This window comes from Schistocerca gregaria, chromosome 1 (genome assembly GCF_023897955.1).
Source record: "Schistocerca gregaria isolate iqSchGreg1 chromosome 1, iqSchGreg1.2, whole genome shotgun sequence".
NCBI lineage: Eukaryota > Metazoa > Arthropoda > Insecta > Orthoptera > Acrididae > Schistocerca > Schistocerca gregaria.
This window is the reverse complement of record NC_064920.1, coordinates 172,503,234-172,528,792: the sequence shown is the minus strand read 5'-3', so window position 1 is coordinate 172,528,792 and position 25,559 is coordinate 172,503,234. Positions and strand designations below refer to the sequence as shown.

General features: G+C 42.6%; 1 protein-coding gene across 1 annotated transcript in view; it reads right to left on the bottom strand.

Annotated features, from left to right (window-relative positions):
* The window catches only part of LOC126285049 (protamine-like), a 43,598-nt gene that overhangs the window by 3,740 nt on the left and 14,299 nt on the right, over positions 1–25,559 (bottom strand). The window contains exon 2 of the mRNA XM_049984372.1: positions 21,385–21,522. Coding sequence (XP_049840329.1) covers positions 21,385–21,493 — 109 coding nt within the window. The 5' untranslated portion in view covers positions 21,494–21,522. The remainder of the gene's footprint in view (positions 1–21,384; positions 21,523–25,559) is intronic.

Below are 25,559 nucleotides of genomic sequence, written 5' to 3'. Positions count from 1 at the left end.
AATAACGAAGGTCCCCGAGGTCGTCATGCGTCCGATCAATCAACAAAGTTTAAAATAATTCAACGCCCTCCTTCACCTTCACCTTTCCGTACGCGACTCTACAACCCATTGTTTACAAAGCAGAATCTTATAACAAATTGTAAAAAAATGAATCAGAGCACTTCTGTCCTTCTACGAACAATTCATCTCCCCCTAAATTCTCTCTGCCTCCCGTGAGTGTTAAACAAATCCCTGTAATTTCCCTTATTTTTCCAGAATATTCAGTTTCCCTGAGCATTCCCAGTTTTTCGTGTTTCCCAGACAAATCGCCACCCTGTACATAACATTGGTTTGTTTGCTCGTCTGCCGTTCATGGTACACTATACCGTTTCCCTGGTGCGAATGTGGTTTTGGTGTTGTAATGTACTCTCGGCTGATGCAAGCTTTTACATAACGTTGCTGAAATGAGTTCCGAAGAGACCACACTCAGAATGAGGGGTCCCCAGCGGTGGGACAGAATTTTTAAAACTTGTGTACGGTGATGCAGGTTACGATCCCAGGTAGTGTCCGCGCAAAACACCGTTCCGGTAAATTCACTGTCGGCAGGGTACGCGTGGGGAGATTGGTAGTGGTGGCGGTTATGGGCAAACGTTTTAGGTGAAATGCCGAGCGCTGGAAAGGAACTAAACTGAAGCCCATACTTAGTAAGTCTTAGTAATAAAAAGAAATACCGTTTTGAGCTCTAAATTAGAAGGAAAAATTGTGAAATTTCAAGATGTTCCATTCACGAGTTGGGTCCTTCTCAGATTGCGTAAGGTGCAACAAATAGCTGCCCCTACCTATGGGTTTTATGCAACCTGCAAACATCTTGAAAAACTACGTGTGAAACTTTCTTATTCTCTCGCCTGTTACGCACAAATTATTTGTCCTATAGAAAAAATGAACAAAACTTTTGTAAGAAATTTAATGCACTTAAATTTCGTACTAGGATAAGTTTTCGATGGTTGCCGCAGTTTTAGAGTTCATCAAGAAAAACACGTTTGAAGGTCACTTTCGTACGTTTTTCTTGAATAATTCTGAAACTACGGTCTCTAGCGACAAACCATCCGAGCACAAAATTTACTACATCAATTTTCTTTCAAAACGGTCCTGTTCACTTTTTCTAATGTAGGACTAATAGTTCCTGCATAGCAAGCTTGTGAATTCAGTACGAAATTCTTGCTCGTGGTACTTGAAGGTGTTGTGGGTTGCATGAGACCTATAGTCATTGGCAACTGAGTCACCTTGTAAATATGCAATCATTGAGTTATTCTGCAGTCCAGTTGCAATGGCTACGTAACAACATGTGAAACTAGTAGTCCAGGTAATTTAGGAAAAATGGCGGAAAAAATTTATAAAGATTTGAAACCTTGGGAAAACGCTACTAGGATATGAAGAAACAGAAAAGTTCCCTCCTCTATCGGGGAGAGCTTCACCCTCCACCATCCCTTAATGTAATTTCTTTTCCTTTTTCCAAACTTGACGAAAATCGGTTCATTTAACGAAGTTATCTATATGACAGAAAATATTTCTGGTGAAATTCTACTCAGAGAAGATCAAATGCATATTTAAGCAAGGTAATTAGTTTATGATAGCTAAAATTTGTAGATAAAAAAGTGAAATTCCTTTTAAAACAGACTTTTATTTATATGGAACAATTTTGCTTTATAGTCTTTTACTTTAGATTTGTGCAATTATTGGACTGAAAATATTTTTCATGAAAATTAAGAACTACTATAAAACTAACCAACAATTACTTTTGTTGTAATATGTGTACAGTCATATGTACTACATGTATACAATGAAAATACCGCAATATCAAGCAAATAAATTCTTGTGATGACTTTTTTTTTTTGCTTTTTACTTAGGAACATCGCCCAAATCTTCTGTCAAATCACTTCGCGGCGTATTAGTGCAGCTATGTTCACGACAGTTTTTGCATATTGTTGTGTAATGTATAGGTCAACCTTCACACACCCGCACTTTCTTCCGTAGCCTTGAGGGCAGCCGTATGAAATCAGTAACAGTATTTTCTCTGGAACAGGTAGTCGTTTCGCGTGAATCGGGGAGAGGGATGATTTGATTCCCTCCAGCCCCAGTTTCTGGGATCCAAGTTGTTCCCCAGCCACAGGTGGACTTGTAGGTGAACTCGGAAAGAGTGGAGGTGTCCTGCATCACTAGTGGGTGGCAAACGAGAGAGTATGATAGCACTGTTTGCCTGACACAAAAGTACATTAAAACATTTAAATCTAATGGCATATAAGTTATCATCCGGATTCTCTACTGTTTTCGTGTAGAGAGAGAGCATAAATTGCTCTCCTACTTTTGCAATGCTGTCAGGAGAGGAAGCTGGGTTGTTGAATTAAAAGTGGAATAATCTGAAGTTGGGCTTTCCTTTCCCAAACAAGGCTGACGTGCTGTCGCAACCACTTACTACACGAGGAAACAGTATTGAATTCTTGCAGTCATGAACGAGGAGTCACGTATATCTTTTGTTCTTATGCTACCTTTACCTTTCTTCGTCAGGATTATGTCTGTGTCGTCTGGAGCAACAGCGATAAGTAGAACAAGAAGATTTACATCTTGGCCCACTATAATCACTTGCTGGTAAAATGTGGAGCCACTTATAGCTTGTCTGCATCGCCGTCTGCAATCTTGTTTTAAATACCTAAACTGTCTAGTTTTTGCACATGTTGTGTAATAAACATTTCCTTATTTCTAAGGTTACTAAGAAAGTCAGACTGTGACTCAACGCATAACGTCTTATCATTAAACAAAATTTCTCGTGAGGTCCGCTTTACCGTTCGCCTTTGGCGTTCAATAGTTTTTATGTTCAGAGAGCTTTCTGAATATCCGTCAAATACAACAGCACCATCATGTTTATAATGTCTCTGAATATACGCTATTAAGGTTTTATAAATGTCACCAAAACTTCCATTCTTAGGCCACACGACGAGGTGGATAAGAAAGCCTCCATCTATAACAAAGAACTTCGATTTATTATTGTCAATATGTCTTTCAGGTACTTGACTGGAAAGATTGTACAGTGATGACATTTTTGTTTTCTTCATCAATCCACTACTGTCAAATAGAGACATTGGTGCACTCGAGAATTCGTAAATGAAGCAATCCTTTAAATTATCAGGTAAATGAACCGTGCACAGTATTCTCTGAAATAACTGAATTCTTTCTACTTCAGTAATATTTTTTTCAAGCTTAACAGTTGACATGCACATTGTCTTAACGATGCTGGATCAGAGAACCAAATTTTGGCGAGAGAGTTCGAAGAGCTTCTTCACCAACAGACACAGCTTTGTAGCAGTTTACTTCCTGAGAAGCTACTAATCGAGATCCTAATGAATACAATTGCTCCTTATAAGCAAATGGAGTGTGTGTCGTTGCAACCACAGCTGATATCTGCTAATTTTGTCGTCAGTTTCTATCTTCATACTCCTCAGTTCAACATGTTGATCACTCGAAACCGAATGTAAATTGCAAAACTGTACCATAGCTTCACAAATGTGATGGGCTATTGGTATACGCAAATCCATCGCTTCAACACATTATCGGTGAAACCTCTTCCTCGTGAAACACCTCCAACATTCTTCACGTGTTTCATAAGAGTCTCTTCTATCATCATGTCGGTCCATACTTCACACCAATACTTATCAGAGCATCAAACCGTGAAGAAGCTGTCCTCGATGAATTTATCACTCTCCGCGGGGTCCTGTTCTACTTACGAATTAGTGTGTTGTTTTGGCAGGTTTCCCATATTCATCTCGTTATATGATGTCTCTGAGCTACACCTTACCCACATGGTCCAAAAAGTGAAGCTTGCAAAACACATTTTGTTCAAAGTAATCCCCCTGAAATTATTCCATTGTTTGCAAGGTCCTAAAAGCCTGTATCACTTCTTGCGGAACATTCGTATCTTACGACTGACCACTCAACATCTTCAGAGTGCTGCCCATCTAGATGGTGTTTTTTCAAACAAATTATGGCTGTTCCAAGTGCTCACAATTAAATCTTTGCCATAACCTCTGAGTTTATCTGAAGCGCGTGTGTGTGCATGATGGGGGGGGGGGGGCGGGGGGGTGGTATTTCCATCCAGAAGAACGACTACCATTTCGGCGTATGACCCGTTGCACTTCATACAAGGGTAGCAAGCAGGATGCGACCGAATGACATTTTAATTTCAACAATGTAATATCCTGCGTGTGTCATGTGTCAGAGTCACAACAACTGTGAGTTCTGGTGGAACTATCTCGATTTTTTTCTGGAAAAGAAGAATACTGCCATTACATAAATGATGACTTTAACGAGAACGAGAGTTGGTAGCGGTGGATACATGACTCGATCTCTATAACAATATCTGTTAGAAAATCATTTCCTTCTTCGCTGTAATTCATGAGGCGTTTCTGGATGCCACATTTGTGCTGTGGAATCAGCCGGTCGGACACACACAGTCCATTTCGAAAATTCAATCGCTTAGAGATGCTGTCATATGCGGTTTGTAAAAAACGACCTAAGACACTCACGTCATCGATTGTCACGTGACCATCTTTACGAATCACGATGATCCCTGTTTATTATCCTTTCTAGTTCTTGCCAAATTTCCGCATCCAACTCAAAACAAATTTCCGTGACATATAGTTGCTCCCATAAACGGGACCGATCTCACGACGGGGGTTTCTGTTAACAGTCCGTTGGACCATACAAAATCACACAAACTCACTCCGTTCTAGTCGGGTACACTTCTGTAGTATATCTGTCAATTCGCACTAGATGCAGTTTATCAACAGTTGACTGTGGAATACTGTGTATCACTTGTCTTCCAGCCTACAAGTGCACCCACCTTCTAGACACACATATGCGTGATATTTAAAATGATATACAGCAATCTGTCGATTTTAAGAACCTCTACTGAAGTGAATTGTCCGCATAGGAAGCCTACCTTATTAAACTCTTTATGTCTGGCTTTTTTCTAAATGTATGTCTTGCGCACGCTGTATATGACTATCATGTAGATCGACCAGGCAAGGGACTACTATACAATTCTAAAGGATGCAAAAGTAGCACCCACTGATAAATAGAGGCTTAACAGTGACAGCTGACCATCCACGGTTTCTCTTCAGGGGCAAACATTCTTTTCATTTTCAGGCCAGCATCTAACATGGCAGATAATACACAATTTCAGTTTTTCGGTAGAGCTTGTTTATTCCCATAAACCGCAGAACTCGTTGGATGACTGTTTTATCATCCACTATTATGAGAGACAGAGAGGTGTTCAGTTTCATTTCAAATCGGCAGATACAAACATCAAACAAAAGGCTTGCATCACCTCGGTTCTGAGATTTCCGGAACCTGTACAGAAAATTGGAATAGAGATCAAAATAAACACCATTTCCGCCCTTTTTATCGCTCATGAAAGGCACATACTGGATGTTGTGCCACCATACAGCGAGACCTTCAGAGGTGGTGGTCCTGACTGCTGTACACACCGGTACCTCTAATTGCCAGTAGCACGACTTCTTGCATTGATGGATGACTATATTCGTCGTGGCATACTATCCACGACTTCATCAAGGCACTGTCGGTCCAGATTGTTCCACTCTGGCGGGCCGGTGTAGGCCGAGCGATTCTAGGTGCTTCAGTCTGGAACCGCCAGTCTGGAACCGCGCAACCGCTACGGACACAGGTTCGAATCCTGCCTCGGGCATTGATGTGCGTGATGTCCTTAGGTTAGTTAGGTTAAAGTGGTTCTAAGTTCAAGGGGACTGATGTCCTCTGATGTTAAGTCCCATAGAGCTCAGGGTGTCCCACTCCTCAAAGGCGATTCGGAGTAAATCCCTCGGAGTGGGTGGTGGGTCACGTCGTCCATCAACAGCCCTTTTCAATCTATCCCAGGCATATTCGATAGGGTTCATGTCGTTATCTTGAAGGAAGTCATTCACAAGATGTGCATGATGGGGGCGCAAGTTCCCGTCCATGAAGACCAATGCCTCGCCGATATGCTACCGATATGGCTGCACTATCGGTCAGAAAATGGCGTTCACGTATCGTGCAGCCGTAGGCACCTTCCTTGATCACCAGCGGCGTACGTAGACCCCGCATAATGCCACCCCAAAACAGCAAGGAACCTCCCACTTTGCTGCACTCGCTGGACAGTGTGTGTAAGGCGTTCAGCCTGACCCGATTGCCTCCAAACACGTCTCTGACAATTGTCAAGTTGAAGGCATATGCGACACTTATCGGTGAAGAGAACGTGATGCCAATCTTGAGCGGTCCATTCGGCATGTTGTTGGTCTCTTTTGTAGCACGCTGCATGGTATCGTTGTTGCAAAGATGGCCCTCGCCATGGACGTCGGAGTGAAGTTGCGCATCATGCAGCCAATGGTACACAGTTCTGAGTCGTAACACGACGTCCTGTGACTACACTAAAAGCATTATTCAACATGGTGGCGTTGCTGTCAGGGTTCATCCGAGCCACAATCCGTAGGTAGTGGTCATCCATTGCAGTAGTAGCCCTTGGGCGGACTGAACGAGGCTTGTCGTCTACAGTTCCTGTCCCTCTGCATCTCTTCCGTGTACGAACAACATCGCTTTTGTTCACTCCGAGACGCCTGGGAACCTCCCTTGCTAGGAGCCCTCCCTGGCACAAAGTAACAATACGGACACGATCGGACCGCAGTATTGACCGTATGGCACGGTTGAACTTCAGACGACACAGGCCGTGTACTTCCTTCCTGGTGGAATGACTGGAACTGGTAGACTGTCGGACCCCGGCTATGTAATAGGCGCTGCTCATGCATGGTTGTTTACATCTTTGGGCGGGTTCAATGACATCTCTGAAAAGTCAAAGGGACTCTGTCTGTGATACAATATCCACAGTCAGCGTCTGTCTTCAAGGGTTCTGAGAACTGGGTTGATGCAAAACGTTTGTGCATAATAGGGCTTACTCGCCGTGAAGATAAGTGCCACATGTAGTTGGGCACAATACTCATACTGGGTTGCGACGTCGTGGCACAAAAGGTAGTTATGGGTGAACACTTTATGTCCAGGTTGTATGCTATGCAGCATAAAACACTTCTCGTAATACAGAGTCATGCAGGAGACAAGCGACCATTACTATAACAATATGTAGTTCTGCATTCAGTCTACTGGTTCGCAATAGTAAAGGTCGGACATCAAGTGAGTAATAACGTAATTCCTCAAATAACGCGTTTTGGAACTTATCCACTTCTGGGACGGCCATAACGATGTCTACCATGAAGTAGGGTCTTCTAAATAGTTTTTTGTTATGTCTGATATCAGTTTTCCCATGTATAAGTTAGAATTCAGATTGTGGCGCCTTCTTGAGATTACACGTATTAGCTCACACATCTGTAACGACGGAAAAAATTGGCAACACCAAGAAAGATTTGTGCGACATAAACGAAAGTTGGCAGGCGTGTCTCAACATCTAACAGATGTTGCCTATCCAGATTTCGATCCAGTCGTATAAGAGTGGCGCTAGCAGCACCACTGCGTGGTTGCAAAACAGGTTTGATTTAAATACACGCTGTAACGGTCCTGAGCTTGGTTGCCTTTTGGATTGGACGTGGTGCGATGATGTTAGTCACGAATGCCTTTAAGGCGACAAAGACGACGTAATTAACAGCTCACTGAGTTTGAACATGATTCTGTAAGAGGGCTAAGAGAAGCCCGATGTTCGTTCTGGGATACTGTAGAAAGACATCGCTGGTATGTAGTCACTGTGCATGATGCTAGCAGCGGCGGTCATGAGAATGTACGGAGGCAAGAAGACCGGGCTCCAGACAACAACGTGGCATTTCCGAGAGGGTAGACCATAGTTTTCGGCATATTGCTCTGGCGCATCATAGCAGCAGCAGCAGCAGTTTGAGCAGTAGTTAGCACCACAGTAATACAACGAACTGTTACCAATCGATTACTTCAAGGAGAGCTCCGAGCCAAGGTGAGCTCCGAGCCAGACGCCCTCAAGCTTGCATTCCACTTACCCCAAATCACCGCCATTTGCGATTTCATTGGTATCAAGGGACGCTTCATTGGAGGGCGGGGTGGAAGTCTGTTTTGTTTTCTGATGAAGTCCGGATCTGCGCCCGTGCCAGTGATGGTTCAAATGGCTCTGAGCACTATACGACTTAACTTCTGAGGTCATCAGTCGCCTCAAACTTAGAACTAACTAAACCAAAATCACCTAAGGACATCACACACATCCATACCCGAGGCAGGATTCGAACCTGCGACCGTAGCGTTGGCTCGGCTCCAGACTGTAGCACCTAGAACCACAGGCCACTCCGGCCGGCTGCCAGTGAAAGTCGTTCAAAGAAAAAAAGTGTGTCAAATCTTATGGGACTTAACAGCTAACCTTACACACTACTTAACCTAAATTATCCTAAGGACAAACACACACTCCCATGCCCGTAGGAGGACTCGAACCTCCACCAGGACCAGCCGCACAGTCCCTGACTGCAGCGCCCTAAACCGCTCGGCTAATCCGCGCGGCAGTGATGGTCGTATGTTGGCTAAAAGGACACCAGTTGGAGGTCTATAATCAACATGTCTGTGTGGTAGTCACACTGGACCCTACACTTGGAGTCGTCGTCTGGGGTGCGATTTCGTATGACAGAAGGAGTACTCCCTTGGTTATTCCACGCACCTTGACTGAAAATCTGTACGTCAGTCTGGTGATTCGACCTGTTCTGCTGCCACTGTGCTGCCATCCAACAGGATAACACTCGCTCACATCGATGCTGGAAGACAACATTCTCTACAGAGTGTCGCCATGTTGCCTTGCCCTGCTACATCAGCAGATCTGTCTCAAGTCGAGCACATAGGGATACAGTCGGACTACTCCATCGTCATTCACGAACAGCGTTGACTCTTCCTGTATTGATCGAAAATGTACAACAGACACGGAACTCCTCCCCATAAACTGGCATCCCTCACCCGTATAACACAAAGCACGCTGATTTGCATACTTGCATTCAACATTGTGGCTGTTACACTGGTTATTGAGGTACCAGCATTTCACATTTACAATGATTTATCTCGCGCTTACATTAACTTGTGATCTTATAATGTTAAACACGTAATATATCACCTATACGAATTTATCATAGAATTTTCATTACTGTACATCAATAATTTTGGGGGGCTGAGATTTTTCCCCTTCAGTGTATAATCTACTAATTCCTTGGGTTAACCATCATCTGAGATACCCACATGATTTAGTTCCCAAATAAAATTACCTCTGTATTGGTACCGTGAAACTCTTACAGTAGGTCGTGGACTTTTGAGATCAGAATATTACGAGAGTATTACAGGTGAACCACCTTCACCTAACTGCAGCACTGAACAAAATCCAAGCCTTAGCTGCATAATTTTCTTAATTTTTTTCGGTTTGGTTATTGTATGCAACTGGGCTCTTTCCTTGTAATCCTTCAGGTTTCCCGCTGATATGTTGATATGTTGAATAATGGCGTCTTTTGCCGGCTGTCAGCGTGACTCACTGTCTACTTCACGCATTCCCTGAGACTGACCCTTGGGCGAATGGAGTCCAATATTTATGCCTGGATGATGCTAGGCGCTCCGTTTTCGGAGCGCCTAACTCCATCCATGCATAAGTACTGGATCCGATCAACCCCAGGACCAGGCACGGGAAGCACCTGAAGAAAACAGCCAGTCACGCCGTAGAAATATCGTGCGAGAATGACGGGAACAACTGGCAGAAGACACGATTATTCAGCATGTCAACTCTTTCCTTGTTCGAAGATCCATCAATGTAGGTCGATTATTGATAATAATTGCTATAGGGCAGCCGTCTGTAGCTTGTAGTGTCTGATCTTTCTTTGTATTCTTGGATACGGCGGGATCCTATTGAAGGATGGTCTATCTTCCAGAAGATTTCTAATAATATTACACGTTTATACAGTACAGTGATGGGAGTTAATGACTATTTCTTAAAATTTTGTAATTTCACTCGCTCCAGTTTGCTACCACTACACTCATTCAAAGAGAGTTCATGTCGCTCATCGCTGAATGCAGTTCATAAGCATGGATAATCAGTCATTTGGCGGAGTGTTCCTGCGTTATCTGAGACGTAGCTGCTGGAATGACAAAGTTAGTACGAGGGCACCTGCCTCTGTTAGCAAATTATTAAAGGGGATTGTGCACAACGCTCCTGTTGGTGGTCTTATGCAGGCATGGTGTACACTGATTGCCAATAAAACTGTGGTGCCATGAAGCCGGTAAACTAATGTCAAACTAACATGTTTGGATACAGCATTTCAGAACAACTGCACAAAATAAAAGGTGACCCAAAAGTCCTTTAATATCTGAAAATTCAGCACTTCATTTCATGAATAATGTACGTGCAGTGGTAAAAACTGACACACATCTTTAATGACGTGAAGGGTTATTGAAACCGGAAAAACACGAATTGACCATCAGATGGCGCTTCATATGACACAAAAGCAGTAATTAGTGCAACAATTGATCCTTAGCAACTACGGCGTTCTTTGTAACAAATGCTCAACATGTCGGCCGTCATTCATCAACAACACATGTAGGCGAAGGAAAATGTTGTGAACAGCACTGCACAGCATATCAGTACATACGGAGATAAACTGCCGTGGAATGTTGTCTTTTAGCGGCCGTAATGTGGTTTAACGGTCACGGTAGACTTGCAACTTCAGGAAACCCCAGAACCATTAATCACGCGGATTGATTTATGGGTATCTGGGAAGCCAAACACGACGGAAGTGGCGGCTCAGCACCCAGCCCTCATTAACTAAGTGCGCAAGAGAGCTTTCGCAAGTGTAGCAATACGGGATGGACATCGTCCTGCATAAAAGTAGTACCTTCCAGCAAGTAGTTACCAGCCACGCTAGGGGTGATGTGATTCTGTACCATATTTCCACGACCGTTCTAGAATTTTCCGTAGCCAAAATACTGCAGCTGTGCATGTTGACAGACCCTCGGAGTGTGAGACGGGTTTCAGTGGTCCACAACACGTTAGATAACCAATCGTCCTCATCTCCTATTTTTCAAGCACCCACACCGCAAATCTCTCTTCGTCACAAAAACGGTGGCTAACTGTTCGTTATCACGCTTGATTTTGCACAGATAGAATTTGAAGGTGCGCCTTAGTGCTCTCCAAACAATACTGCGTGGAATGCTGATGCAAAGTGCAACTTCATGAGCGCTGATCTCACCATACGAGGATGAACCCGCTGAAGTCTCCATTTATTGCTGAACTGTCTGAGCAGAAGCAACACCAGTATGTGGCAGCCCACTAAAGGGGCGATCGTCTAAACAGCCCGTGGCCTCGACGTTCGTAATCATTTTCTTCATAGCGACACTTGTCATGGGACCTATACCCGTACGAATACCCTTCTTATGGCGAAACGATCTTAAAGTAGCAGTAGCGGATTTTCCAATCTGACAGTAAAGCTTTAAGCGTATTTTCAAATGATAACGGGTTTTTGGATCACCCTGTAGGTAGATAGCAGCTTCTACGTTCTGCATATGAGCAACGATTACGCAGGGGGTTCCGCATGCATAAACCGCATTTGAATGTTGAATGCCTGCGAGAAGATCATGTTATGCCTTATGTCAGGCGGAGAAACTTCTACCGGAATTTTATGGCAGCAGCACCGTGGCCTATCGAGACTGCGGTTTTTTCGTTCCGCGATATTGCTCCTCTCATTGTCCAGATTCCCACTAATGTTGTGTGAATATGAAAACCATGGGTTCAGGAGAGCCTTACTCGACGTCATGCAGGAACTTAGTGGCAGAAAATTCATCCTATTGTCTAGTATAATTTAGCAAAAACAGCAGTTCGATATATTTATTTTTTCTGGGTACATTTGGGTGGCCTGTCTTAGCTGCCTCACACTGTAGTTGGTCTAACGCAAACTAATAACGTCGAGCTCACAGCATAACTAACTAAAAGTCTGCTGCAGAAGTAAGGCCAAAAATGAGTTTACAGCTCAAAACCAAGCAGTTCATGCCATATGTGGTGTTAAATCACGAAGCTCATGTAGGCTTTTGAAGGAACAGCTGGGACTTCTGACACTGCTTGCCATGTGACTGAACAGCTGCATCGTATCAGCGTACACAAGGTACGGGAACTAACTTTGTGTTGCAACAACACCTCACTAGTGTTAAAAAACGTGTGAAGTACTTGGCATCATGCATTTTCAACAAGCTTCAGCAATCAAACAATAGGCTTTCAAACCGAAGTTCAATGCTTTTCTCTGGAAAACTCCCTCTGTTTTCTGCGGGAGTATTTTAAGTAGACTTAACTTAGCGATGGGAATGTAATTTAGGGTAATGAGTGGAACTGTAAACAAGAATGTTCATGGGACACCTAGTCTGCATGATTGTATCATCGTAACTTGGAGTTATTAAAATTGTTCCTGTAAAATGAAGACTCGTTGCTGTTACGATCTATCTTTATGGAATCTAATTCGACTTCGAGAACGGCTTCTACTGTTAATAAGCTTAGGCAAGGTTATTTGGGTTAGGTGCAATGAGGTAGGGATAAGTTAGGTTGGATTCAGGTGGACTGGGTTGGGCTGGGTTAGGTTAGGGGTTGGGTTGGATTAAGTTGGGCTGTGTTAGGTTAGGTTGAATTAGGTGTAGTTGGATTAGATATAGTTGGGTTAAAGATAAGATGTATGCTATTCTGGGGTTAGGTTCAGTAATGTTGAAGGTTAAGGTTAGAGTTAACGCTTTGGTTAAGGCTTGGGTTAAAGTTTTGGTTGAGATCAGAGTTTGGATTTGTATTTGGATTAGGTTAGCTTAGATTAGGTTAAGTGAAGTGAGATGAAGTGAGCTGTTGAAGAAGCGAGGTGGTATAAGCTGACATGGGATTATATTAGGTTAGCTGAGGCGAGTTTAGGATGGGTTTTAATTTGGATGGGTGAGGTTGGCTTGGATTGGGTTTGGTTGGATTTGGTTGTCTAAAGTTAACGTTAATGTTAATTTTTTCGCTAGGTTGCGGCTTACGTTATGGTTAGTTAAGCGTCAGAATATATCCGATTAGGTTAGAATCAAATGTAGGACGCAATTAAGGTCAGGGTTAAGGTCCGTGTCGGGGTTTGGGTAATATACGTTAGGGTTCATTGCGTTATGTCAGCTTAGGTTAGTCTAACTAAGCTAGGCTGGATTTGGTTTGGTTAGTATAGTTACATTAAGTTGCATTAGGTTAGGACGTTTATGGTAGGTTTGGGTTGCTGGATTGGATTGTGCAGGGTTCACTTGGCTTGGATTCAGTTAGGGTAAACTAGGTGAGGTGAGACGAGGAGAAGTTCGGTTACGTTAGGTTGGGTTAGTAAGGCCACACCTGGAGCCTTTACCTCTCCATGTCCGTTATTAAGATGTATCAGATAAAGATGATGTCTGCAATGTATGTTTATTTTTATTATGAGCATCATTCTAGAATTTCACCTTTCCTTGTTCTTATTATTTTGATTTTCTTTCCATTCAGTAAGTTCTGAACATGTTATGTCGCATTCTGTGGCTTGAGTAACATGTGTTACTCTACAAGGTGAACTTAAATCCTTACCAGAGCGGCAACATCGTCGTGTTTACATACGACAAAGATAGACGGTGTTACTTGTGACGAGCAATGTCTGCAGATATGAGGACATGGAGACTTGCGATACCTGAGTTTTGCTACAGGTAATGTTACGTAGCGTGGTAGCAACTACAAATAGTATTGTTTAAGCTACACACCATAGTTATTTATGAGCTCACTCCTGCGTGATTAACAATGATACGTATATGTGCGATGGTCAAGAGTGGCGCGGTTGGACATGTAATGATTCACATGTTACAGTTCTGAAAGGAACTTTGTCATCAGGTTTGAAGACGGTCACCAGTTACAATCGGTGATGGTTACCACCGACATATATTAATACCTTTGGAAATAACCTTTTTTATTTATTGTTTACGTAGCGTCACAATCTTCCACAGATAGTTAAAGCGAACAAACATTAAACAGTAGTCTATCATATGGACTAAAACTTACTGTGCTGCGTTTCCCCATTAAAAAAAAAAAAAGCATTGATACTCCTGATCAAGGCATACTTTCATGCCCGTATTAATCACGGAGGAGCTAACTTGCAAGTCACTGCTTTGTATGGTTGAAAGAATACTTTTTGCAGTTGCTACCGCGCTGCATTTTGATACTTAATATTACACTCCTCCCACAACTCTGAAGCGCTATGTGAACATCGCTGGTCGAAGTATACTAACTCCTGTGCTTGCTTTGCTTTTGCAGTTTGAGGTGTGACCCTCATCATGGAAGTCGTTACAACGATCAAGCCAGGTCTTCTACTCATTATAGTCGTTACACGTACCACAAGTTTAGTGATGTAAAGATCATGTTGTTACGAGAGTCTGTTTACGCGAAAAATCCTATCACAGTAGGGGGAAAAAGAGTTCGATGAATGGAGAAATGTTTTATGTGTTGGAACATGTCTCTTTATCTCTTAATGACGTAGGGCTAGAGGCGAAAAAGCAAATGGAGAGGGCGTAGAAGAGGGATCTAGAAGAAATTACTCAGTTATCCGAAATACACGTGGATAAAAGGGGGAAACTTTATAACAAAAGTTATGATTTTGCTACGGTAAATATGAAGAATGCTTTGCTGTTATCTGCGGAGTCAAGTGGGGGGAAACCAACAAGAGCCCATAAACTGTTCTGAAATGGATCTTCATGAAGATCTCTTAAAGGTGTGTTTACAGTAGTTTTCTTCCAGAATGCGATAGATTAGAGGAGAGGATGATCATTTCTAGTGAAAGGAAAGGAAAAGAGAGCTTAAAAACGTCTTCCCAGTTTTTATGAATGGAACATTTAAAGAGTCGCAGCAATCAGTTTGCACAAATCTACACCAAACATGCAGACTTAGGAGGCCAGAGAGACGAAACAGACATCATTCCTACGGTATTTTCCCTGCTCCCTCATAAGAATAATGGCACATATATGTGCCTGTTTTGTCTGATTAACAAACAATTCCTTAGTAGCGTCCAAAAAGAGTGAATGTTGATTTTATGACAGCTGCTATATCGGCCCTATGCCAAGTTTTCCCCTCAAGTAAATAGGTGGATGTTTTCCATAAGAAGAAGAGCTTATGGAGAAAAGTTCAAGATTCCGGTCCAACTGATGAGTACCGTCAGAACGAAGATTTAAGACTTCATTTCGACATGTGGGCAGCGTGGGCAAAACTGCAGGATGTAAGTAAGGAATGCTTGAGATTCATGCGGAAGCCCCTGATAACGAAAGACTCTCTCAATTTTTTAACCGCTTTATGGATACATGGGTACAGAATGATGATATGCCTATCGCAATGTGGAATTGCAGTGGTAAAGGGCACCAAACGACGAATGCTGTCGAAGGGTGGAACAGCGAAATAAATGTTACTTGAAACCGTCGCGCTAGAGTCAACGGGTCAACGGCTTGGTGGACTGCTTGAAGAAGGAAGCTGGGAAGAGGGAGAAGATATACCTGAAGTTGGATAACAGAATAAAGTAGACTGTAAAAAATTCTGAAGAGATTGTCTACATTAGGTTCTGTATGACAGCCATTGCCCATATTCAGAAACTGCACTAACATCTACTCAGTTATACATTAAAAGGCTATGAATGCCAGTAAGTCCTCGCAATTTATATGGCTAAAACTATTAAGTACACTGTAAACACTTTATTAGTGTTAATTTTTAAGTTATATTAATAAATAAAATGTATTGTAGTTCAAATACCAGTAATTCCCTAAATGTGGAACAACATACAGAAATTGTATTTGATTGCTGTTTACCTTAAATACATTCTTGGAGTGGTCTGTCTACTCACTCTCTTAAAGGTTTATTTATCATATTTCTCGATGTCTATAATAATCGTTTACATGGTTGTGTAGTGTTTTTTCTTATCGTTGTTTAACTTGAAATATATTTATACCAGTTCCTCATCGGCAATTTTCTGAAACAAAACTCTTATCTACCACGTTAGGATAAAAAAGAAAAAGAAACTATCTCCTCAGACGAAATTCTTTGAACAGTATTTTAAAACAGTTAGGAATGGTACTCTGCGACATTGGTTTCATTTGAAATACTAAAATAAAGTTTTAACCAGTGAAATTGAATTACTGTAGCTTCCCATATTGTAGGTGCGGAAAACTGTTTCCACTTGGAACAGTTCGTTGTATTTGTACAGTAACTGGTCGTCTGTGAAATACGTGTCAGTCTGGCCAAATTATCACAAATTACTAAGGAATTTGGACATCCGGCTGTAACAATACTTAGTTACGTGCTGACCAGCGTCTAAATCTGTGTATACATAAGACTAGGGTTGCCAGATGCCTAGGTTTTCGTGACAGTCACGGCTCCAGACTGCAGAATTCAGTGTCCAGAAAAATACTTTCGGACGGCAGCTTGCCCCAGATTTCGGATTTCATGGAAATTATCCCATATTGTCTACTTTTCCTACTAACTCGTGGGTGGATTTATATTTCAACTCCCTCTGTTAAGCTAAACAACGACAGTTTTTATAATAAAATTATAAACAGCCGACCAGTTGCAATGGATAAAGAAACTCTTTCCATAGGTTTCGACAAATATAAATAAGGGCAATCAGCATCATAGCTTACATTAGAAAAGTATGAAACTTATAAGCCAAGAATAAATTTTAAGACAAATTAGAGAACTCTTGCATTACAGAAGTATGATAACGACGACTGGTACTTAAAATTTTACATCTCGGCACGAGCGCCTCCTGTCCTGGTTTCAGAGTAACCATGCTAGCCGATTACAATCAGTCGGTTGTGAGCTCTGCAAGATCGATGAACTATTTTATATTAACGCGACAAACCCTAATCCTAAGGCTATATTTTATTTTTGACACATCTATCTATGCCGACGATTGAAAAAACGGCGATGGTACATTAGTCCGTACTAATGTAAAATTGTAAGTACCAGTCGTCGTTATCATACTTCTGTAATGCAAGAGTTCTCTAATTTGACCAGCAACAGGACGCCTTGCTGAATGCTGAGACACTAGTACCATGCAGGAAAAATGTACAGGGGCATCCTCAGGCAGTCAATCTGTCCATCTCCATTGTAGGTGACGGAGAACCGCACTGAGGGTGAGATCTGTGGTAAGACTAGTGGCAACTCCTGTCATAATAAGCAAATAATTGTAGAATGTTTTCCGAAAACTACGATCTAACTCAGAACAAAATGAGTCAAACTCCACTCATGGGCCCATGGGCAGAAACAAAAGAGCGTGAGGATTTGAATGTTGTATCAGCAGGTGAGAACGTATAGTGTCGAAAATTACTTAACTATAGTGGCCATATATGTAGTTACTACCGGCCGGAGTGGCCGAGCGGTTCTAGGCGCTACAGTCTGGAACCTCGCGACCGCTACGTTCGCAGGTTCGAATCCTGCCTCGGGCGTGGATGTGTGTGATGTCCTTAGGTTAGTTAGGTTTAAGTAGTTCTACATTCTAGGGGACTGATGACCTCAGCAGTTAAGTCCCATAGTGCTCAGAGCCATTTGAACCGTTTTTTTAGTTACTCTGTCTTTTCTTTTTTTTTTTGGTAACAGTTGTAAAAACCATAGAGTGAGAAGTGGGGCTTATGACCTGTAATCAGATGGAACTTTGTTCCATATAAGAAGACCCTGAAGTTTTGAAATCCATAAATAACAGCAGTATTTCTTTCTCAATTAGTGAAAAGCTTTCCAGATCCATATTATTGTTTCAGATTCAAATGCAATCGGTTGTTCTGAACCATCGTCATATTTATGGTAGAACACTGCCCCTATGTCCTCTTGGAAAGCATCAGTAGCCAACACTAAATGTTTATGACAGTTGAATGTAGCCGAATATGGGGTGAATTATAGAAAGGCTGTTAAGATTAAAAATTCTTTCTGGCAATTCTGTTAACAAATTAATTACACAATTTTCTTTTTATCTGGTTTAGTGGTTTGCCAATTTGATTTATTTTCAGAATAAATTCGCTGTAACTGTTCACTTGGTCTTGAAATGAGTTTTGTTTTATCTTTGCTTAACAGGAGATTTAATTACTACTTCACTATGTTTTGTGGGTTGGCTTGTATCCATCTTTGCTCAGTATGTGCCCTAAGTATTGCACGTCTGGCTGAGAAAGGTACACGTTTTTTTTTAAATTTCATTACAGCCGGTTCTGATATAGTATGCTGAATAATGTCTGTATGTTAGCCATGTGATATACATGAGATTATCTTCTTATGATAATATTGTCTGGTTAATTTATGCACTGAGGAATCTTCTGTATTATTCTTACAAATATTGCTGGAACACTGGCAATCCCAAAGGTAGACGGTTATATTAGTACAGTCCAATTGGCATGTTGATCACCATTATTGTTCTTGATTCTACACTAAGGGAAGTTTGCAAATATGCATCAGATAAAGTGATTTTAGGAAAGTGACAACCGCCTGAGAGGGGTGCCATTATTTCTTTATGCCTTGGAACAGGCTAGATGACAGCTTCTGCTTGTGCATTAATTGTTGCTCCAGAATTACCATGTACTCCTAATGCCCCATTAGGGCTTATGAATAATAACTATTGGAGAAGCCAAGTGGCTAAAGGAAATTGACGAAATAGTAAGTAAACTTTGTAAATTGTCTAATTCTTTCTTGAAATCTGCTCGGACGGAATAGTCCTAGTAATCCTGGCTTTGAAATCTTATGAGATTTGAAACTGGGAGTGCACCCTAAAACTGCAAGGGAAGATCGGAAAGTAATTTTATTGCCAAAAGTTTAATAGGCAACCAAAGAAAAAAATCACATATCAACTTATATCTAGTTTTTTCCACTGTCACTAACGTTCTCAACACACTTCTCCCACCGTGGTACCAAATTCAGTATGCGCTGTTCATAGAAGTCCGTGTGGTTGGAGTATAGCCCTCTGTGGACACTTGATTTCACATGCACACCTGTCAAACAGAGTCGGTCAGCCAGGGATTTCTTCACGAGACCAAACTGATAAAAGTCCGACGGCGGAAGGTCCGCACTATATGGTGGGTGCTGGAGCACCTCCCACTCAGCAACACTGGGGAAAGTAATTTCATGAAGAAGCTTAACACCATCAGCGTTAATGTTATGGCGTTTGGAAGAGCACGTCGCAACTTAACCAAAGTTTTAACGTTGCCTGCAACATTCACAGTGGTTCCGTGTTCAGAAAAGGCCACCAGCAACGCACCACGCATATCCCACATCACTGTCACACTTTCCTTAGCAGATTGAATCACTTTAAAGTTTTTTCGTTTTGGGGAAGCAGCATGTTTCACTCTACAGAGGCCTGCTTGGTTTTAGGCGTGTAGCGGTATGCCCATGACTCATCACCAGTGGCGATTCCTTTCAGAAAATCATGCCCTTGTGCGCCGTAAGGCGTTAAGTAATCCAAGCCTGTCATAATTCGCTGGCCATTGTGGTTGTCTGTCAGGCACCGGAAAACACTAATTTTACGAAATTTCAACCCTGTCATGAACAGTATAGTACACAGCAGCATATGAAATGTTGAACTGCTGCGATAAGGTTCGCAGTTGCACACGCCGGTCGTTCAAAATTGCTGCCACAGTGGCTCTGACTTTCTGTGGGGTTGCAGCTGTTACCAGTCGCCCGGAGCTTGGCGAATCACTAAGGTTCACACTGCCCTCTTGGAAGAATGCACAACACCTGGAAGCATTGCTAGGGTCCAAATAGTCTTCCTCAGACAAGCCACGTATGTCCCTGTGAATTTCATTCGATTTATGCTCTTTGGCCCACAAATGTCGAACTACACTTCGCTGATCTTCAGAGGTTGACGACAGTAGCATGTGCGCAATGTTTGTTCAATAGTTCACGGTGCCCTCTCTAGACTTGCACATGAAAATCTGACACCTTCTGTTGCACTACACTGAACAGCCAAAGAATTTCGTTCATCTGCCTAGTATCATGTAGGGAGCCCGCAAGCACGCAGAAGTGCCGCAACAGGACGTGGCATGGACTCAACTAATGTCTGAAGTAGTGCTGCAGGGAACTGACACCATGAATGGTGCAAAGCTGTCCATAAATCTGTAAGAGTACGAGGGGGAAAGAGATCTCTTCTGAACAGCACGTTGCGAGGCTACCCACATATGCTCAATAATGTTTCATGTCTGGGGAGTCTGGAAACCAGCGAAGTGTTTAAATTCAGAAGAGTGTTCCTGGGGCCACTCTGTAGCAGTTATGGACGTGAGGGGTGTCGCATTGTCCTGCTGGAATTACCCAGGTCAGTTTGGATCCACAACATACGTGAATGGGTGCAGGTGATCGCACGTGCCACCTGTCAGAGTCATATCTAGAATTATCAGGGGTCCCATATAGCTCCAGCTGAACACGCAGAGCCTCCTCCTGCTTTAACTGTCACCTGCTGACATGCGGGGTCCATGGATCCATGACGTTGTCTCCACACCCGTACAACGTTCACCCGCTCGATACAATTTGAAATGGACTCGTGCGACCAGGCAACAAGTTTCCAGTCATCAACAGTCCAATGTCGGTGTTGACGGGCCCAGGCGAGATGTAAAGCTTTGTGCGATGTTGTCATCAAGGGTACACGAGTGGACCTTCGGCTCCGAAAATCCATGTCGACGATGTTTCGCCGAATGTTTCGCACGCTGACACTTGTTGACGGCCCAGCACTGAAATCAGCAGCAATTTGAGGAAGGGTTGCAGTTGTGTCATGTTGAACGATTCTCTTCAGCCATCGTTGGTTCCTTTCTTGCAGGATCTTTTTCTGGCCGCAGCGGTGTCGGAGATTTAATGTTCTACCGTATTCCTTATATTCACAGTACACTCGTGAAGTGGTCGTACGGGAAATTCCCCACTTCATCGCTACCTCAGAGATGCTGTGTCCTATCGCTCGTGCACCGACGCTCGAACTCACTTAAATCTAGACAGCCTGCCATTGTAGCGGCAGTAACCGGTCTAACAACTGCGCCAGACACTTGTCTTAGATGAGCGTTGCTGACCGCAACGCCGTATTCTGCCTGCTTACGTTTCTGTATTTGAATACGCATACCCATTCCAGTTTATTTGGCCCTTAAGTGTATATCGGCATGAAATTTCAACACTGCAGCTGCAATACCAGGGGAGAAAAAATTATTGTGCGTTACTTTCCGATTCTCCTTCATATAAACAAAATGTAGTTGGTGAACTGGTGGATACGACATAGAATCAAACAAATGAAAGATTACAAACAAGCCACTCACTCAGTGTTGACGCTTTTTAGAGCGGCGCGTACTGTTCTGCTGTAGGCTATGTGCCGACCTCACCTGTATAGGCGACGGTGGAGGCGCGGCGCTTCTTGACCCTGCGGCGGTCGTCGCTGGGGCTGCTCTCTCGCCGTCGCTTGCGGGAGGCTTCTCTGCGCCTCGACGGCATCTCGCCAGCCGGCAGGGTCTGATCACAACCTGCACACATCGTTTCTCCCTTGTATGCTTACGGGAGGACAAACAAATGTCATGTCGAGTGGGTAAGGCTCGCGCTCCCTTTGACTTCAGTACAAAATAGTATTACATATCTGTGTTAATTTTCTTTCTTGACACCAGCAAATGTGTTGATAACAACAATTTCAACAAAAGAAGCTCTAAATTATTTTATCCATAATGGATACAATTGAACACCGTGACTGTTCCTTTCTAAGGTGGTGAATAATAACCGCTACCAGCCACAATAGTGAGTGCTTTTACTTAACGCTTTGCAGCTAGATGCACATGTTTACTCTGCAATTCACAATTAAGTGTGTGGTAGAGGCTTCATCAAACTACTTTCAGGCTATTTCTCTACGGTTGCACCGTCTAACAGCGTGCGGTAAAACGAGCACCAAAATCTTCCTGTGCGAGCTCTAGTGTCTCTTATTTTATCATAATGATCATTTCTCGCTGTGTAGATAGGAGCCAACAGAGTATTTTCCCTTATGGAGGAGAAAGTTAGTGATCGAAATTTGACGAGAAGATTCTGACGCTACGAAAAACGCCGTTGTTTTATTGACTGCCACCCTAAATTACACATCATGTCCGTTGCACTCTCCTCCCTATTTCGCGAGAACACAAAACGAGCTGCCCTTCTTTGAGCTTTTTCGATCTCCTCCGTCAGTCCCATCTGATGTGTATCCCACACCTCACAACAAAACTCCTGAACAGGGGGGAGTCGATCTGTTGTATTTTCAAGTGTTCTACCAATAAATCGCAGTCTTTGCTTTCCTTTACCCTCAACATTATCTATGCGATCGTTCCAACTGTAGTTATTCGTAATTGTAATCTCTAAGTATTGAGCTGAATTTACAGCCTTTAGATTTGTGCGATTTATCGTATAACCGAAATTTAGATTTCGTTTAGTACTCTTGTGGATAACTTTACACTTTTCATTGCGTGGAGTCAATTGCCACTTTTTGCACCATACAGATATCATCTCAAAATCATTTTGCAGTTGGTTTTGATCATCTGATCACACGACCGGTTTCGGATTCGTGCCCATCTTCAAGTGGTTTACGTTGATGTATATCATTTCATACTCAGTGTTGGAAATAAGCGAGGATGCACCAGCCATATTGATCTCCAACACTGAGTATGGAAACGTATACATGAGTGTAAACCACCTGATGATGGGTACAAGCCCGAAACCGGTCGTGTGTTAAACAACATCACATTCTAATGTGACTGGTAGCGCTTATTATTACACAACCTATAAAGGAAGCTCTGTCTTTTCAATTAGTACGTCTTTCGAGTGTACAAATACGTAGCAAAAAACTTACACAGTAAAGAATCATGTAAAAAACTACGTATGGTTCCAGGGCATGACTTTGCAATATTTTTAAGATTCCGTACCTCAGTCGGTAAAAACGGAATCCTTATAGAATCACGTTTTTGTCTATGTGTCTCTCTGTCCGTCCCTGTGTTAAAATCCCTATTTCTCAGGGACGGGTAGAAGTATAACATTGAAATTTATGTCACATACTGAGCGGTGCAAAACACTGAAGCCGTTAAGTCAATGCAAGCAAAAGATACCACCGTTTATGTCAGGTATTTTGATACTCGAAAACTCACTCGTCAAAACCTATAGGGACTTCTCACTGACGTAAAATCATGAAGCTTGGCAATAAGCTAGGTTTCACACCAAAAATATCGGAAAAAAACGGGAATTTATGATTGGTAGTTTTATAACATAAAAAAATACAAGGTGTACATAAAGTCCGGAAAAAATTTTCAATTATTTATTTCACAAGAATTATACATTGTACAGATGCCATATATATTGCATTTTGAAGAGAAACTCTGAAACTTTTTTTACAAACATTCGATATGCGAACCATGAGTGACCCGGCAGACTTCAATACGGTAATGGAATTCTTGTCATATCCCTGCCAGCATGGCATCGTCAACTGTTGTAGTCGCTTCCCGTATTCTCTCCCGGAGCTCTGCTACATCACGGCGTAGAAGCGGTACATACACCAGATATTGAATGTGTCCCCACAGCAGAAAGTCACACAGAGTGAGATCTGGTGATCGGGGAGGCCATGTCATGAAGCAGCTGTCCACTTCTCTAGCACAGTCGATTCATCAATGCGGCAGGCTCGTGTTCAGGTACTCACCAACTTCACGAAGAAAATGAGGTGGAGTCCCATACTGCTGAAAGATGAACGGAGAGTCCGATTGCGTTTGAGGCATCACCCATTGCTGCAATATGTCCGAGTAGGAATATCCAGTGACAGTGCTCTCGGCGAAGAAGAACGAGCCGTACAGTTTCTGACGTGACAAGGTACGCTCAAATTAAATGCATTAACATGGATGCTTTCTACCCCAGATTCGGCAATTATCATATAGAGTTCACGGAACGCTCGACGCACAGATTTCCTTGCACTCCATATAAATGTCTCTCATATGCACTCCACATTTAATTCACCCGCACTGAGACGTCCGCTTCTCTTTGCCGGGCACATAATGAATTTGTTGTTCCAGTGGTAAATGGCTTTCCTTGTTGGTGGCTTCTTACTGTACTTGGTTCTAGACATCCGTTGAACAGCTGTAACCTTGTTTTTGTTGAACTCCACCATACAGAAAGCTCACTCCGCACCTGAACTCACGATGTTTGCGACTAGCGCTGCCTATCGGCAAATGACCAAACTGCGCTGTTGCGGTATGTATGAAAAAAAAAAAAACTTACAGAGTGTCTCTTCAAAATGGCATATGTATCATATCTGTGCAACGTTTGGTTCTTGTGCAATAAATAATTGAAAGTGTTTCCGAACTTAATGTACACCCTGTATTTTTTAATCATTTTTCATCCACCTATGCCCATCTCTTTTTTCTGGAACAGTTTAGGATATAAAGTTCAAATTTATATAACATACTGAGGTCTACAGTCTTACTTTGACACGATGACACATATACTGCAGGACCCAGCGTTTCACCGTCTCCACAAGTATATAACTGATGCAGTACAACGGAAGACATCCTCGTCCTCAAGTCCAGTTAGTTACCTAACATTTTAAAAGGAGCTTCACGAATACAAGCGCCAGTTCCACCATGACTTTATGGGCTGCCTAAGATCCATTATGGAGAGGTTCCCCATCTCTCCATAGCGAGCAATATAAAAGCCCCAACATATTACCTACAAAAACATTTGGCTTCCCTTTTGAGTCCATTGCTGATGTGTTTGTGAGTTTCGACGTGGTCGCTCTGTTCACACGAGAACCTCTGGTGGATTCATTACAACTTATAGGATCTATGCTGGACGAGGACGTCTTACATATATTCAAACATGTGCTTACTTCGACTTACTTCTTATTTGATGGATATTATTTTGAGCCAGTCCTTTGCCCCTCATAGTAGCTAACCATTTTAAGGAAGACTTTGAGGAAAAAGCACTTCTGTCTGCGGTGTTGAAACTTAAATGTTTCTGGAGATGACCACATGGAGTAGCAACGGTTCCTGCATTTCTGGAACACCTGATCTCCCTCCATCCGGGCATTTGCTTCACCATGGAGCGGAGGAAAATGGAGACCTCCCGTTCTTACATGTCCTGGTCTGCAGAAAGTAAGACGGTCCCTTGGTTCATAGCGTGTTTCGTACACCAACTCACAGTGTTCTACATCTACTTGCCACGGGCTGCCATCACCTATCGCAACACAGTGGAGTATTACGGACTGTCGTTCAAGGGGCTAGCGTTATCTCAGATGCAGGGATCTTATCAGCAGAGTTAGGCCATCTTCGCTCTGTTTTTGTACAAGATGGGTACTCTGATAAACAAATTGGCAACACATTTCAACCAGCACGCACAAAAGCTCAAGGACAGCCAGAAGAAACTGAGAACTCCAGGAGGATGGATTTCTACCTGATGTTGGTAGCGGATCCTTCAAGATAGGCCGACTATTCAAGAACATCAGATAAAATGGGTTTTCCGCGCTCCATCGCGAATGCAAACTATACCATTTCCTGTTAAAGACAAC